Source organism: Nicotiana tabacum, chromosome 2 (genome assembly GCF_000715075.1).
Source record: "Nicotiana tabacum cultivar K326 chromosome 2, ASM71507v2, whole genome shotgun sequence".
In the NCBI taxonomy this organism is placed as follows: Eukaryota; Viridiplantae; Streptophyta; class Magnoliopsida; order Solanales; family Solanaceae; genus Nicotiana; species Nicotiana tabacum.
The window spans coordinates 108,598,752-108,616,557 of NC_134081.1; the positions used below are offsets into that span (position 1 = coordinate 108,598,752).

Here is a 17,806-nt window from a genome sequence, read left to right on the forward strand (position 1 = left end):
CTCTCTCTCACTCCCTCTGTACATTTTTGTACTTGTCAATTGAGGCCCATAAGGTTTAAGAAATATCATTTAAACCCCTATTTTGGTGTTTGAAATATTATTATGTGGCCCCGTATGTTTCTGTAAATTGCAAATATGGACCATATGAGATATTTATTATTTAGCTGGAACCCACACAAAGATACACAGACTGACACCACCATATATTGTATAGTATCAGGGTCCTTTTCTTTTTGTTTTTCTTTTTTCAGCTTTCCCTTTTTTCCCTCTTCTTTTTTCACACCATATTTTTGGCGGGTAAGCCCAGACCAAATTTGGCCCACTGGGAAATTAGCCCAGCTGGCACTACACGGAGGCCCTTCAATTTATTATTTTATTGAAAATTTTAAAATAAAATAATATTTACCAAATAGATTATGTCAATTGTCATCTATCGGAGCAGGCACCTTAGAATGGAACTGACATGATTTTTTACTATTAACAAGAGGTCTCGGTTTAGCGTTGAAACGAAAAATTTCTAATAAGGAGCGATTTTCCCCTTTATTAACTTTACCTAACACAAATTCAAATTAGTCAGGGCAAAGGCAAGTAACGAACACCAAATGGATAACCAAAAAAAAAGTGGACTTGTAAGTTCCTGTACAGCAAAGAGATTAAGAGAACACTTAACCATGCTCCATCTCCACATTTTAATATTCGTATAAGTACTTTATTTTAAAAATCAATCAAACTTTTAAATATTCAAGAAAATAGTTTGTAAAGTACGAACATGTATATGGTCGAAGTCTGATTTCGTAGGCACGAGGAGCTGCCTCGAGAGTAAGCTCGTAATAGACCAGGCTCGAGCTCAATGGCAGAGTATGGAGCATGAAGATCGAAGTGCTCACTGAAGATCGAGACCGAGCATAATAACGGAACGGCGAGATATTAGCAATCGACCAAAGATCTCGACGGAAATTTTGAAACAGATCGAATCAAGCGGTTATTGACACCAATCATGGGATTTGTTTCCGTTATTAGAATTGTACCTTATTAATTAGGATTCATCTACTATATAAAGAGGGATCTCATTCATTTGTAAGGAGGATTTTTTGACTGATAAGAATATACACAAACGTTGCTCTATATTTTACTTACTATCCATTATTGTTCATCATTGTTTACTTTATGTTTTTACTGTTCTTGTTACCCAACCTCGAGGCCATCTCGAATCTAGGTCGAAAGCACTGCTAGAACACTGATTTGATTTATTTTACTATTCATATTATCTATTCAATTCCTTATTTATCAATTAGTATTGGATTAAATCATGTATCCTTAAAACCACTAAATAAGTTTAATTGTTACTCGAATTTTAGGGTAAACAGTTTGGCGCCCACTGTGGGCTAAGGATAATAGTGATTTTTCAGTACTGATTCTGGTGAAACACATTATTCTACGCTTGTTCTTGTCAAGTATCTTTGCTTTCACGTTAAAACATGTCAAACTCACAAAACGCATTCGCACATGGTGACAATGGCCTCGGATTCCATGGTGAAAACGAAAATGTGATTGCTCCAGGAATCGAAGTGCCACAGGCTAATCATAGGGGAGCACCGATTGCCAACCCCGTCGATGTCAGTTCGCACGTTGCTCTAAATGCGGACCTAGGCGCATATCTCGATGGGAGTGTACGCAGAGAAGGTCGATCTAGTGGCCAAGGAACACAGGGCAGAAGAAACGAGGGAGTCAGTCTCCAAGTAATATTTGAGATGTTTCAGGCTTAGCAAGCCGCTATTGCTCAGTTACAAAATCAACATAGAGCTCCGAATAGGGTCGAACCGGAAATTACTCGTCGTACCGAGCCAATACCGGAGAGGCCGAAAGGTAATGAATCGGGAACTGATCTTGCGATAATTAAAATGCTGGAGGAGCTCACCAAAAGAATTGAATCAGGGGAGAAGAGAATCGAAGCCAACGATAAAAAGGTGGAGACATACACCTCTCGAGTTGATCAGATACCGGGGGCACCGCCAATCTTGAAAGGGAGGGATTCAAAGAAGTTTGTACAAAAACCCTTTCCTCCAAGTGCGGCTCCGAAGCTTATTCCAAAGAAGTTTCGTATGCCAGACATACCCAAATATAATGGTACCACTGATCCCAACGAGCATGTTACTCCATATACATGCGCCATCAAGGATAACGATTTAGAGGATGATGAAATCGAATATGTGCTGTTGAAAAAATTTGGAGAGACCTTTTCGAAGGGAGCAATGATTTGGTATCACAACCTGCCACCAAATTCTATCGACTCATTTGCCATGTTAGCAGATTTCTTTAGTAAAGGCACACGCCGGGGCCATAAAGGTCGAAACAAGGAGATCAGACCTTTTCAAGGTAAGACAAAGGGATAATGAAATGCTGAGAGAGTTAGTGTCCTGATTTCAAATGGAACGCATGGAGTTGCCACCGGTCACAAATGATTGGGCCGTTCAAGCGTACACCCAAGGGTTGAACGAGCGGAGTTTGATAGCATCACATCAGTTGAAACAAAATTTGATCGAATATCCAGCTGTAACTTGGACAGATATGCATAATCGATACCAATCGAAGATCAAGGTCGAGGACGATTAATTGGGAGCCCCTTCCGGTTCAGCACATCCAAACAGGTCGGTAGTTTAAAACCAGAGGGACGTTGACAGGGAGCCAAGGTCGAACAGAGACCGATATCAACCATATACCGCAGATCGAAGGAACAATAAGGATAATGGTTCAGGACACAATTCCGGCCGGAACGATCGGAGAAGTGATCGATGACAGAATTTTCGGGGACTTATGAGCAAGAGTGGTTTTGACAAGTACGTCGATCCTACAGAAGCACCTCGATTATCAAAATATAACTTTAGCATTGATGCATCAGGCATTGTATCGGCAATCGGAAGGATCAAAGATACTAGGTGGCCTAGACCCATACAAATTGATCCTTCTCAAAGAAACCCAAATTTGATATGCAAGTATCATGGCATGCATGGTCACAAAACCGAGGATTACAGGCAATTAAGGGAGGAAGTAGCCCGTCTATTCAATGAGGGCCACTTTCGAGAGTTTCTCAGCGATCGAGCCAAGAATCATTTCAGAGAAAGAGACACCAACATGAAAAATGAATAGGAGGAACCCCAACATGTCATTCATATGATCGTCGGTGGGGTCGACATTCCACAGGGACTCGTATTCAAATGCACTAAGGTATCAATCGCTAGGGAAAAATGAACCCGAGATTATGTGCCCAAAAGCACTTTATCATTCAACGGCGAAGAAGCAGAAGGCGTTTCTCAGCCCCACAACAATGCTCTGGTAATTTCTATCGTATTAAATAAAGTTCAAGTTAAGCGTGTTTTAGTAGATCCAGGTAGCTCGGGGAATATCATCCGATCGAGGGTCGTGGAGCAGCTCGGCCTACAAAATCAAATCGTGCCCGTAGCTCAGGTCCTAGACGACTTCAATATGGCCAGTGAAACAACTAAAGAGGAGATTATTCTATCGGTGAACGTGGCTGGAACCATTCAAGATACTAAGTTCCACGTGATCGAGGGCGACATGAGGTACAATGCCCTACTCGGAAGGCCTTGGATCCACAATATAAGAGCAGTCCCTTCGACTCTCCACCAAATGATGAAATTTCCGACAACAGATGGTGTAAAAACAATATACGGGGAGAAGCATGCTGCAAAGGAAATATTTGCGGTCGATGAGGTAACATTGATATCGACACTATCAACCTCGAAAAGGTCGAGCATCAAAGATAAACATGAAGTCAAATAGCAATCACAGCCACCGGCCTCGACCGAATCGGGGAAGCGGGAGATAGAAGAAGAAGAAGAGGAGGATTTTTTGACCCCTCAAACTTTTGTTGTTCCCGAAGATACTGATGCCACCAAATCAACGGTCGAAGAGCTGGAACAGGTTATATTGATCGAGTACCTGCCCGAGCGAAAGGTATACCTGGGAACCGGATTAACCCTCGAACTCAGGAAAAAACTTATTCAATTTCTTGTTGATAACATAAATTATTTTGCTTGGTCCCATTTAGACATGACAGGGATTCCACCGGAGGTAATGGCACATCGGCTAAGCCTGGACCCTAGATTCAAACCGGTGAAGCAAAAGAGAAGACCCCAGTCCGAAGTAAAGCACGCATTCATAAAGGACGAGGTAACTAAACTTCTCAAAATAGGATCCATTCGGGAGGTAAAATATCCCAAATGGTTAGCCAATGTAGTTGTAGTCCCTAAAAAGGGGGATAAACTTAGAATGTGTGTAGATTATAAGAATTTAAACAAGGCATGCCCCGGAGATTCTTTTCCACTGCCTAACATCGATCGCATGATCGATGCCACAACCGGCCACGAGATCCTTACTTTTCTCGATGCCTATTCCGGGTACAATCAAATCCAAATGAACCCGAAAGACCAAGAAAATACTTCATTTATCACCAAGTATGGAACATATTATTATAATGTAATGCCCTTCGGGCTAAAAAATGCAGGAGCTACTTACCAACGCCTAATGAATAAAATGTTCGAAGAACAAATAGGTAAATCAATAGAGGTTTATATTGATGACATGCTAGTTAAGTCCTTGCACACAGAGGACCATTTGGCTCATTTGTAGGAGACGTTCGAGATTTCAAGGAAATACAACATGAAGTTTAACCCCGAGAAATGTGCTTTCGGGGTTGGTTCAGGCAAGTTCCTCGGCTTCATGGTATCAAATCGGGGGATCGAGATCAACCTCGATAAAATCAAGGCCATCGAAGACATCGCCGTCGTGGATAGTGTAAAAGTCGTACATAGGCTAACTGGATGGATAACTGCCTTAGGACGATTCATTCCGAGGTCATCGGATCAAAGTCACAGATTTTTCTCTTTACTAAAAAAGAAGAACGATTTCGCCTGGACCCCGGAATGCCAACAGGCATTGGAAGAGTTGAAGGAAGATGAGAAACTTTACTTGTACTTGGCAGTATCGGAAGTTGTGGTAAGTGGTGTCCTAGTTCGAGAAGAGCAAGGTACACAAATTCTCGTTTATTATGTAAGTCGAACCTTAGGAAAAGCAGAAACTAGATATCCACACTTAGAAAAATTGACACTTGTACTGATAAGCGCCTCTAGAAAGTTAAGACCATACTTTCAATGTCACCCAGTATACGTATTAACCACTTACCCACTTCATAATATTTTGCACAAGCCCGAACTGTCGGGCCGATTGGCCAAATGGTCCGTCGAACTCAGTGGGTACGACATCGAATATCAACCCCGGACGTCCATCAAGTCTCAAATTTTAGCGGACTTCGTGGCTGATTTCACGCCAACCCTCGTACCCGAAGTTGAAAAGGAACTCTTGTTAAAATCGGGTACGTCATCGAGGGTATGGACCCTTTTCACAAACGGCGCTTCAAATGTGAATGGGTCCAGGCTAGGCATTGTTTTGAAGCCGCCCTCGGATAGCACTATTAGGCAATCTATCAAAACTTTTAGGTTAACTAACAATGAGTCCGAGTACGAGGCCATGATTGTATATCTCGAGCTAGCTAAAAGCTTGGGGCAGAAGTCATTGAAGCCAAGTGTGACTCTTTACTGGTGGTGAACCAAGTAAATAAAACCTTCGAAGTTTGAGAGGATAGAATGCAAAGGTATTTGGACAAGCTGCAGGTAACTTTGCACATTTTCAAGGAATGGACTTTACAGCATGTATCTCGAGAACAAAACAGTGAGGCTGATGCACTTGCAAACTTGGCGTCATCGGTCGAGGAAGATGAGATCAGCTCGGGGACTGTCGTTCAACTCTCGAGATCTGTGATCGAGGAAGGTTATGCCGAGATAAACTCTATAAGCTTAACCTGGGATTGGAGGAATAAGTATATTGAATACTTGAATAATGGAAAGCTCCCATCAGACCCTAAAGAGTCGAGGACCCTATGAACCAAAGCTGCTCGATTCACATTGGCTGAAGATGGAACATTATACAGAAGAACATTCGATGGACCATTGTCAGTGTTCTTAGGACTAGGAGGCACCGATTATGTTTTACGAGAGGTCCATGAAGGCACTTGCGGGAACCACTCCGGCGCCGAATCACTGATTCACAAAATCATTAGAGCAGGATACTACTGGGATAGCATAGAAAAAGATACTAAGGAGTTTGTTCGAAAATGTGATAAATATCAAAGATTTGCACCGATGATCCATCAGCCCGGAGAATAACTTCATTCAGTCATATCCTCATGGCCATTCATGAAATGGGGGATGAATATCGTCGGCCCTCTTCCATCGGCCCCAGGTAAAGCTAAGTTCATTTTATTTATGACTGACTATTTCTCTAAATGGGTTGAAACACATGCGTTTGAGAAAGTGAGAGAAAAAGAGGTTATAGACTTCATTTGGGATCACATCGTGTGTCGATTTGGGATACCCACAAAAATAGTATGCGACAATGGTAAATAATTTATCGATAGTAAAGTGACGAAATTTCTTGAAGACCATAAAATAAAAAGGATATTGTCAACACCGTATCACCCTAGTGGGAACGGACAAGCCGAATCGACGAACAAGACTATCATCCAAAACCTGAAGAAAAGGTTGAACGAAGCTAAAGGGAAATGGAGAGAAATTCTGCCCGAAGTCCTTTGGGCATATCGAACAACATCGAAGTCCAGTACAGGGGCAACTCTGTTTTCCTTAGTGTATGGCTCTGAAGCCTTAATTCCAGTCGAAGTCGGAGAACTCAGCGCAAGGTTTCGACATGCATCGGAGGAATCGAACCACGAGGCTATGAATACTAGCCTCAAATTATTGGATGAAAAATGCGAAGCGGCACTCGTTCGAATGGCTGCACAACAGCAATGAATCGAAAGGTACTACAATAGAAGAACCAACCTTCGCCACTTCAGGGTCGGGGACTTAGTCCTAAGGAAGATCACCATCAACACTCGAGATCCTAATGAAGGGAAACTCGGCCCGAATTGGGAAGGACCCTATCAAGTCCTCGATATAGTCAGAAAAAGGGTCTTATAAACTCGGAATAATGGACGGCGAACCATTGTCAAACAACTAGAACATATCACTTCTCAAACAATATTATTGTTAAGGTATGACTTTCTCCCTTCTTTCGTTTATATATATTCGATGCTAACTCATTGCAAGAGTTCGACCAAAGACATCGAGACCTCGGGTTTTAAAGTACGCATTGCACTCTTTTTCCCTTAGATCGGTTTTTATCCCAACTAGGTTTTTCCGGTGAGGTTTTTAACGAGGCAACAATTATGTGCTACCCGAGGACAATTCAATAGTATCCAAGGCTTCTTTGCAATCAACCTCAAATACTGGAGGGCATTACCCTTGGATGTTGTATTCTCGAGAATAGTATCAAAAGGCCTCGATAGGGAGGCTTTGTAATGGGCCAAACGGTCAAGTAAACTGTGCCCATATAGATTAGTCGAGCCCCGATGGCAAAACATGTGCGCATGTATAAATTATTCAAAGAAGCATTCTCTCTTCATTAAACATTTTGTGTCTCGAGAAAAATTCTCTACTATACAAACCTCATGCTTATGATATTGTGAGAAACGGCTCAAAAGCCAAAGTGCAAATATACACTCAGGGAATGCCATCGATGATAGGCATATTCGAGTTATCTAAACTCAAATTCATAAGACCTCAAAGAGGCACCCCTCGATCTATATGCCAAGGCCACCGTTCTCGGAGAGTGATATTTCAAACAAATTCGAAATGTTATTGGGAAATAAGCCCAAGAGGCATACCCGAAGGCTACGGCCAAACTAAAGGCTACGGCCAAAATACATACCCGAAGGCTACGACCTAAATGTCGCTGCTCGGAGACGTCCGAATTTCGCAATAACGATAGGCCTTCAAATTCTTTGAAAACCCAGTTAAAAGGCTACCCTCGGCAAATAGTCAAAATGGCTTCGATAAAAACAGCCCTCGAAAAACCTTAAGAGGTATCAAATTATCTTAACACAAACGTGCTAAGGCACAAAAAACAAAAGGGTTTCAACCGATATCGGACCCTCAAAAAACCCAATGGGTAAAAAAATACATGCTAAGGCATAAAGAAATTTTTAGTAAGTTTTTTAAGCCGAAAGGGGGAAATAATAACCATATGTTAGAGGCCATATAGGCCCAACCTAAAATGGCCTAAGGGCCAATACATTTAGAGTTCAAGACCTTGTTCTCACTCAACTCGGACCTAAGGGTTCCACTATTCCGAGTTCAAATAAAACTGACTTGAATTTAGCTCAAAGATCTGCCATAAAACCTTAAGGGATATGTTAGTGTAAGTTCGAAAATTACCCATTATTTGATAAAAAACCTAAGGGTTTGTTCTATTCTAAGTTCGAAACTTACTCGAACTTAGTTATAAAAACAGTGCAGTCATGGCATCGATCAAGCCATCAGAAATCTCGAACATATTATTGAGTTTGGGGACTCGCCCTGGCGTGTCTAAAAAACCTAAGGGTTTGTTTTAAGTTCGAGCTAGTGTTCACTCGATTACAGAGGCTGCAACAACAAAATTTTCGCAAGGCAAAGGCACAAAACATGTTTGAATATAAAACTGAGAAGACATTCAAAAGAAGTTTTTCTATTATATATTGGTAAAAATGGTTATGTACAAGAGACCGATCAAGTCTTACAAAAAGAGAAATTAAGCCCTAACTACGGTCGATTTCGACCTCTTCTCTGGGAGCAACTTCTCCTTCAGGCCCCTCATCGGATCCGCCTCGACTGTTTTCTTCATCATCGTCTTCATCATCTAAGGAGGCAAGCTGCCTGGCTTCAGATTCAAGCACCTTGGCTCGGGCTATCTCCTCGGAGAGGTCAAAATCTCGAACATGGATTTCCTCGAGGGTTTTCCTCCAGGATTGACACTTTGCCGAGTCAATGATCCATCGCTCTCGGTCAGAACCCTCCCTTAGCTGCATTTGAGCAGCCTTAGCATCGGCCCGGTACATGGCAATGGACTTGTCCGCCATGACCTTTGTCTTTTCGATCTCCGCCTTGGCCTCAGCAAGCCCGATTTCAAGCTCCTCGATCCTCTTGGGTTGGGCCGAACTTTTCTCTTTGATGCCCCGAAGTTGAACCTTGGCCGATGACAGTTTGGCCAAGGTAGTTTCTTTTTCTGCAGCCAGGCGGTCCATATTCTCCTTCCATCGATCACAATCGGCCTTGACCTGATCGACTTCTCCCCGAAGCAGCTCGATCCTTTCGACCTTTTGCTGCAACTGAGATAGTGAAGTATTAACCTCCACAGTTGGGTCGAGTCCATACTCTATCAAAAGGATGGTTACCTGCTTATCTAGCTCGGCCTCTTCCTCACAAGCCTTGGCCAAATCCGCTTGAAGGTCCATTATAGTTTCGTCCTTTTGGCCACAAAGAAGCTTCAGAGCGTTCCTCTCCTCCGAGACCTTTGGGAGCTCGATTTCACACTGGCTAAGGTCAACTCGAAACTTGGCGAAGGCCTGTACAAAAAAAAGGAAAACACAAGTCAGATTTAGAGACGAAAAGAGTGAGAAGACTTAGAGGTTTGATTAGAGCAAAAATAAAGTTTGATTAAATGAAGGAGCGGGTATTTATAGGCTCACATCGACGGTTCGGTAACGCTAATGGCCGACCGATAACTGACAGGCATTAATGATTTGGGGAACTGAACCGACGGGACATTTCGGTCACATCCGTCGCTTACGTCATGAGGACGACATCATGATCGAAGTTTCAGAAAATCGAGGCTCAAACCGTTTCTTATCATTTTATTCCAAGAAACACGGGGACTATCTGTATACGGTCGAAATCGGGCATGTCCGATTTTCTAGGCACGAGGAGCTGCCTCGAGAGTAAGCTCGTAATAGACTAGGCTCGAGCTCAATGGCAGAGTATGGAGCATGAAGATCGAAGTGCTCACTGAAAATCGAGACCGAGCATAATAACGAAATGGCGAGATATTAGCAACCGACCGAAGATCTCGGCGAAAATCCCGAAACAGATCGAATCAAGCGGTTATTGACACCAATCATGGGATTTGTTTCCGTTATTAGAATTGTACCTTATTAATTAGGATTCATCTACTATATAAAGAGGGATCTCATTCATTTGTAAGGGATATTTTTTTACTGATAAGAATATACACAAACGTTGCTCTATATTTCACTTACTATCCATTATTGTTCATCATTGTTTACTTTGTGTTCTTTACTGTTCTTGTTACCCAACCTCGAGGCCATCGCGAATCGAGATCGAAAACACTGCTAGAACACTGGTTTGATTTATTTTACTATTCAGATTATCTATTCAATTTCTTGTTTATCAATTGGTATTGGATTAAATCACGTATCTTTAAAACCATTAAATAAGTTTAATTGTTACTCAAATTTTAGGGTAAACAAAACATATTCTACATGATATAATTACATTTCATATCATATCAGAAGTATATGTCTAAATCTGTGTGTTTGTCATACTATGAAAAAATTTAGAAGTATATTTTGGGACCAAAAAAGTATGTTACCACAAAAGCAATTTATTTCAATGTAGTTTCAAGTGATAGAATGGGTCAACAACCAAATTGACTGCATCCTACTAGTTCAAACTATGAGGTAGTTGCCATAGAGTAACATGTTCCTCATCTAATAGTCAAGGTCTCCATTTGTGAATTTGCTGCTTCTTCTGCTCGAGTTAAAACTTAAAAGTAGTGTTACCTACTCGTTACACTAGTGCGAAAAAGATGAAACTCTTGTTATTCAAGTTTTGATGGACAGAATTACCCGATACCTTTGTTGGTAAAATATATAATGGTTAATTGGTTATCATCTCTTTTTCCTTTGTAACAAGATGGCTATTATACTTTCGTAGCGTATGTTAAATTCCAATATTTAGGTCATATATAGCACTGAGTTGCATCAATACTACTTGCAATAGTTGAAGATTCGGACATGTTATTTTGATATACCTTTGAAGATATTTGCCCCTTTAAACCACGTATACAAACAGCTAAAAAACTTCTGGGACAATCAAAAAATGTAGGAGGATTAAAAACAAAATGATAAAACAACCACATTTGAACATCCAATTTGAGAAACAATGTTCTTAATTGTACCCAAATTGTTATGGTACATCGCCCACACACAACGCTTGATTGTATCCACACAGGTACATTGTCCTAAAAACAATCCAATAACAGCTAAAGCATATAACTAAAATCTGGATACGGAAAAGCACATAAAGGCACAAGACGACTGAAGTTTGCATGCGCAGGCTGCCTTGGAGATTGTCGCTGGGAAACTAAATCTAGAGGGAGGGGGAGAGACAAATACGCCTAATTTTATACTAGTTTAAACACTGAAACACGAAGACCGCGTCATAAGTATCATAAGTTGACAGTTCTCCCTGATAAATCCGATCCTCAAATCACACCAAGAGTTCCCTCGCTTCGGCTCCTGCGCATAGATAGGTCAGGTCTGAAGCTAAGAAGCTTGCTGCTGAAGTCATAGACATGTTGCCGTGAACTAGTTTTAGTTCCACTAGGGGGCAGGCGGGTGGATCTAATCTTGGATGGTTTTGTTGTGGTCATTGGTTGACTTTTACGGCCATGAGTCAATGAAGATGATGCTTTGTGCGTGGAAGCACTATGGCTTGCCTTCCGCATAGCCTTAAGGTCCGTTTTGAGACCTCGATCTATCTGATGAGCACCAATGGCTAATCTAGCAGATCTGTCTGTTGTGTCCTTCACCTTGACGGGTTTCCTGTTGAAGTAAACGAGATTCGGAAGAAGGCCTTGTAGACATTTTCGCAGTTGTTCATCACCAACATTCTTCTGGGCAGGGTTCCCTTCCAGGCTGATTGCTTGTAAAGAACCATAATTAGCTGCAAGTTGGCCCAGACATTTGGCTGTAGATATTTTGTTGAATCTCAAATCCAGGACGTTCAATTTTAGGAGGCGGTGAAGACCCTCAACCTCACTGATTTTATTCCCCGCTAGGTACAGCTCTTTCAAGGAAGAACAGGAAGCAAGACCTACAAGCCAAATTGTCCATATTAGGAGTAATTTAGCTCAATTACAATCTGCTAAGCTTATAAGGATGAAGAATTTAAAGGGAAAAATTATTGACAAATGAAAGAAAGATAACTTAAAGCTCAACATATGGAGAAATAATATGGTCCCTCAGCACCGACTTGAATGGATATATTTGACTCAGCACACTTGATAAGAACCGAGTTGAACAAGAAACTATTCTTTGTACTTAGGTGATAATGTACCACAGAGAAGAGGCCATAAAATAGAGAATCTTTACCTACTTGAAAGGAAAATGAACTGTTCAATTTAAACGGGATGATAATGAGAGTTTTATCATTAGAAAAATGGGCTAATGACAGTCACATGACTTACTTTTTGATCGTATTGAAATAAAAATGAAAGAAGGAAACAGCATAGAGAAGTAAACAACTAAGTCCTATCTGGCTTGTTCTGTTGTTAATATGTAATGTTCTGTTCACTAGCAAAGTGGTCAGCAGTTTGGATTGACCTGAAAAGGGATGAATTGCACTAATTTGAGATGGAAGCAGTACCTAACTAGTCAGTAAGTTATTACTTTAGCTTTATTAAGTTGAATTGCCAACTTTGATTACCTAGACAATAAAGAAGATTTCAGTAAATCGATCAAAGCAGCAACTCTATGTTCTTTCTGATGTAAATCCTTAATGAAAAGGATAATTAGTATTTTATTTTATTAGGCTATTATCTTTTAGAGTAGATTTTCTCCTTATCATTATCTAGATTAGGTTACATCTTTATATTATCTTTTGTTGATTTTATATTTATCATTTATTTGTTTTTATCTTTATCTCTTAGTTAGAGGTATAGTTTACATTGTTTTAAGACTCTAACTTGGGCAAGGCTCCCAACCTATAAATAGGACCCTCCTTGTACATTGGCACCCACTTCAATTGATTAACATTTTATGAGTTGATCCCCTTGCTTACTCCTCTTTTTCTCTGCTCTTCTCCCAATTCTCCCTCCCTCCTAGTGGTGCTACATCACTTTCTTTCCGAGAAAGGTATATAAATGGCAAGAAAACTCAAAAGAAAAATAAATGTAAGGACTTGTGAAATTCCGCAAACCATGATAATCTAGCAAAGAACCAGCTAACTCATGCTATACCTGTGGCTAAACTTGTAAAGCATTTTACATTTTATTTAACATTCAAATAAAGTTGCTAATGCACCAGATCTTGGATATTATGCAAACTAGACATGTCAAGTTCATACGCGATACAGGTTACTACATTCATCATGATATTAGTAATTATTCCTTGAAGTTCCTCACACTGCAAAGTATCCTTTCAAGTGGCATTTTTCTACAAAAGTTGCACGTTCATTCACATAGATGAATAAAAGAGCTTTGTCTATCAACTTAATGACCAAGTTATTAGGACTTTAAGAGATAATTCATGTCTACATCAAAGAAAGTCTACCACCGATTTCGTAGTGCATCTTGAAAAAATCATACCATGTCCAATCCTTATTAGTCGATTGTAGCTCAGGTCAAGAACACGAAGTCGTGTAAGTTCACGCAATCCTTCAATAACTGAGATACTGTTCCTGGACAGATTCAAAACATGAAGCCCTCGAGGGAGAGCACCAGCAGTTATCCTCACTGCGGAAAAACGTAGAAGCAAGATAACTGTCAGAGCTCTAACTATACGAAGACTTGGAGGGCAGGAAAAAGGTGTCTCAAATCCAGATAGAAAGTATGAGCTACAAACCTATGGAATTCCCAGATAAGTTAAGTGCTCTTAAGCTCACAAAAGCACTGAGAAATGGAATCACAACCAACCCATGATTTATCAGCTGAGCTGACGTGGCATTGGCACTCAATGAAGAGATATATTTCTTAACACTTTCTGCACCAGGGTTGACCTTACCGTCCAACTTTGCAACAGGAGAAGCATCCAAGACAGCTTTACCCTTTTGCACTTCGGGACCGTTGTCAGGAACAGAAAAGTCATCTGCTTCATCAAATCTGCCACAATGCTGAAGGTCTGTGACCCACTCCTCAATTCGTTTAGTCTTAAAATCCTTGCCTGTCAATTCATTCCACCGGCAAAATGTAGATTCTGCATTAACATGCTTCTTCATGTTAACCTCATCCATCCCAGGTAGTATCCAGTCTTTGGCTGAGCCAACATAGTTATAAGTATCAAAATTGTCATCAGGTGGGGTTTTATCATTAACTTTTTCATTATTCCGTAAGCTATCTTCTTTTTCTTTGTCTTTCATCACCTTGTTTGCTACCTCATCCATGAAATTTTCTTTCCGTCTTGCATCTAAAATATTTAAGTCATCAGCAGATCTGGCACGATTGAAGTTGTGGCTAAATTGTCGACCTGTGGAATGAATGTTAGGCAATGAACTTGATTTTACAATACTACGAGTAGTACGTGGTGAATGGTCACCAGACTCATTTGCATTAGACAACTGAACCTCATAGTTCTCTTGTCCGCCTTTTTCTGACTCTTTTGCATCTCCAATTGAAAATATTGACTCATTGTTAGCCAAATCAGAGTTCACTTGAACAGAATCAGAAGGTCCAGCTTCGTGAAATAAACCAAGCAAGCTGATATTAAGTTCCTTCCCACCATCTGCACTTGCTGATCCACAGCGATCATCTGATTCATCACAAGAATATCTACCACTCTCATGCTCTGAGTCATTACCACTGACAACTCTTCCTTCCAAATTCAAGCAACTACCCAAAGATAAACTCTTCCTCATCTGCACATTGTTATGTCTTTTGAATTCACATTCAGTATTAGATTTGCTCTTGAATTCCTCAGATTTATTATCACGCTCTAAAGGAGAAGAATCGGAAGCATGATCGACATAGTTCTCGAGAGCATCTCTCTCCGCTGCACATGATGCACTAGCTGCCGACAAGTAAGCAAAACCCTTCATGGCATGATTCTGAGAACAATCTTCAAGTGTTTTATGCATTGCTTCGGCAGAAAATTGAGTTGTTTTCTAATTAGAGAGGAACATATAATCAGCAACAGTTTTAAATTATGCAATAAAGTAGAAGTAATTATGTTCATAACATCCAAAAATATTTATTTTCTAACCTTTTGTTTGTGGGAATGGACGTGAGCTGGGAAGCATGAAAACCTAAACATCTTTATAAAAGAAAAAAAATCGTTCACATGAGATCTAATCACTTTCGAGATATTGAAGAGCTCTAATAATCTAATATTTACTAAATCGATAATCAGTAGAATTTCAGCAAAAAAGATCACATGATTGCAAGACTTAGCATAGGCCAATCTTAGCCATAATCAAGTGTGAGCCCTGCTGAGACACGGCACAGTCTCCAGATATGGGATGATCTTGATCTCCTCAAAACACATAGTAATATCAACCCCTCGTCCTTGCCCCACACCTGCTTAGAGGTGCGAGAAAAGCAGGAAGTTGTTACAGCGGCCAGACTGGAAGAAGACGTCAAAATCTAAAAGAACCCAATGATTGCTACACCTCAAAGATACCGACCTGTTAAATAAGAAAAAGAAGCTGAAACTGAGATGAACTAAATTGAAACCAAGAGATGAGCAATATATCATGTCACGAAGTTCGAAATCAATATGGTATAACGAATCTCGAAATTTGATTCTATATACACTTGCCCTTTAGATCTCTAAAAATCCATGTACTAGATGACAGGTCATATACCCTCAATCATTTTGATTCTAATCCAACAGAAAAAAAAGAGTAGGAGTTCAAAGCGCATATAAATCTTACCGGACCAGATCCACAGAGCATTGAATATACTAAGGCAGCCATATCATGCCAGTATAATTCAAGATTGGAAGTAATATAATGTTAAGCTAAAGGGAATGCCACATAAATAATCAAAGAAGAGAGATTCTGCATGCATTTTCTTCCTTAACATTTAAATAACAGTAACAAATATGATCAGATTTACCGGACCATGGGAATCAAACAACAACAAACTTCATATATATTCTTTTAACATCTACAATTCAATTAAAAGCAAAAGTCACAATTATATACCATGTTTTCAAGATTGAAAGCAGAGGGGCATGCCCATTATGCTCCGAGTTCCAAAACAGCACTAACCGTAGGAAACATATCAATTCAACAACTACTACTAGTACTAGTTGGGGTCGACTATATGAATCCTGAAAATCTATTCTACTCCATTTTAACCAATTACAATAACACTAAAACAGTTACATGATGATGATGTTAACATCCATAACAAGATCCACACCTTCAATAGCATAAACGATCAAATCCCAATTCAGATAATCAAACTTCCACATAAAAACATGTCAATAAAAAAAGACCAACAGTAATAAGCAGAATTAGAAGATCTAACCTTCTACTAGCCAGCTTAACCTTTACGTGCTGAGCTGAAATGACAAAAGAACAATTTTTCAAAAATAAAAATAAAAATTTGTGGCTTTCAATTGAAGGGAACGAGTAAGAAGAAGGAAAGAATAGCAACAACCAACAACCCTACAACTAGATGTGAAGGAGTCGTTTGGCTCAAATTTATAGTTCTATTGAATGGCACCTGAATTATTGCAACTATTTTATTTTATTTTAAATTATTTTCATTGATTAACAAATAAGCTTAGGATATATTCTGTTCTATATACTCATCAGCAAGAAGAAAAAAAGAATATTTCTAAATATTTTTTGTTTAGCGGAGATTAGAAAGAGAAGTTGCTGACCACTAAAATTAGAATTTTGCGATCGGATTTTTTGACCACTTAAAAAGGGGAAGAGTACTCCATAGAGCGACCGCTAATTGAACAGGCTGTGGTTTTATATAAATGTGACAGCTTAATTATAACCGTTGATTATATTTGGGATCGGTCGGCTTTTAAGTTGGTGATTTGTAGCGACTTTTGACCTAATTAAAGAACGCTTTGAAGCTAATTTTTGTCTATACTAGCTGAGTTTATTGTCTTTTTTTGGTTGTATTATTGTTTAATCACTAATGATTCCATTGATGATCTGATTTGATTATGTCGTATATTAATTATTTCTTCTCCTTTGCTCTGTACACTGAACTTTAGTCATTTATTTACAGAAAAGAAAAACGAAATAAATAGGACTACTCTTTTAATGATTTCAATATTCAAGAGGGTAATTACCTAATGGGTTACTCTGACCAGATGTAATAACACCGCTTTTGAAAAATAATTGTGCTTCAGTCTAAGACGTAATTGCGATTGGTCATATTAGTTTTTTTCTCAATCTTGCTATACTCATGCTTGTTAAGCAAATACTAAAAGTTTATCTTTTAAGGCAAAGCACAAATACTATAAGACACCGTTTGGAAAGCCACGTGTAATTACTTGATTGTGTAATTACAAGGGTAGTAATCACTTAGTCTAGTAATTACACAGTATAGTAATTACAATAGACTTATTTATTTGTCGTAATATAATTACAGTGTAATTACCGGTGTCATGTTTGATTGTACTAGTGTAATAATATAGTTAAATATTTTTTTTCAGATTAACATGTAAATAAATTTTACTGTAAAAAAATACTTATGTAATAACAAATATTAAATATTATTTATTATTATGTATTAAATACATATTTTTTGTAAGAAAATATATTAAATAATTATAAAATAGTAAATAATATAAATAATATCATAATAAAATAATTGGTATTCTCCATATAAATAATTTTATAACTTGAAAAAGAACAATGAAAAAATAGCATAATTT

At 39.2% G+C, this 17,806-nt stretch overlaps 1 protein-coding gene across 2 annotated transcripts; it reads right to left on the reverse strand.

Annotated features, from left to right (window-relative positions):
• Positions 1–11,118: 11,118 nt before the first annotated feature.
• On the reverse strand, positions 11,119–16,805 carry LOC107806103 (uncharacterized). 2 transcript variants are annotated; one of them, XM_016630215.2, is made up of 6 exons: positions 16,435–16,787; positions 15,335–15,584; positions 15,164–15,214; positions 13,811–15,065; positions 13,555–13,701; positions 11,119–12,062 (listed from the first exon to the last, which is right to left on the reverse strand). In XM_016630215.2, exons 3-6 carry the CDS (start codon positions 15,212–15,214, stop codon positions 11,452–11,454), a joined length of 2,064 nt encoding a protein of 687 aa, XP_016485701.1. In that variant the 5' UTR covers positions 15,335–15,584; positions 16,435–16,787; the 3' UTR covers positions 11,119–11,451. The 2 variants fall into 2 exon arrangements, with proteins under 2 accessions (XP_016485701.1, XP_016485700.1); XM_016630214.2 differs by having other exon boundaries at positions 15,164–15,584; positions 16,435–16,805.
• Positions 16,806–17,806: the final 1,001 nt, after the last annotated feature.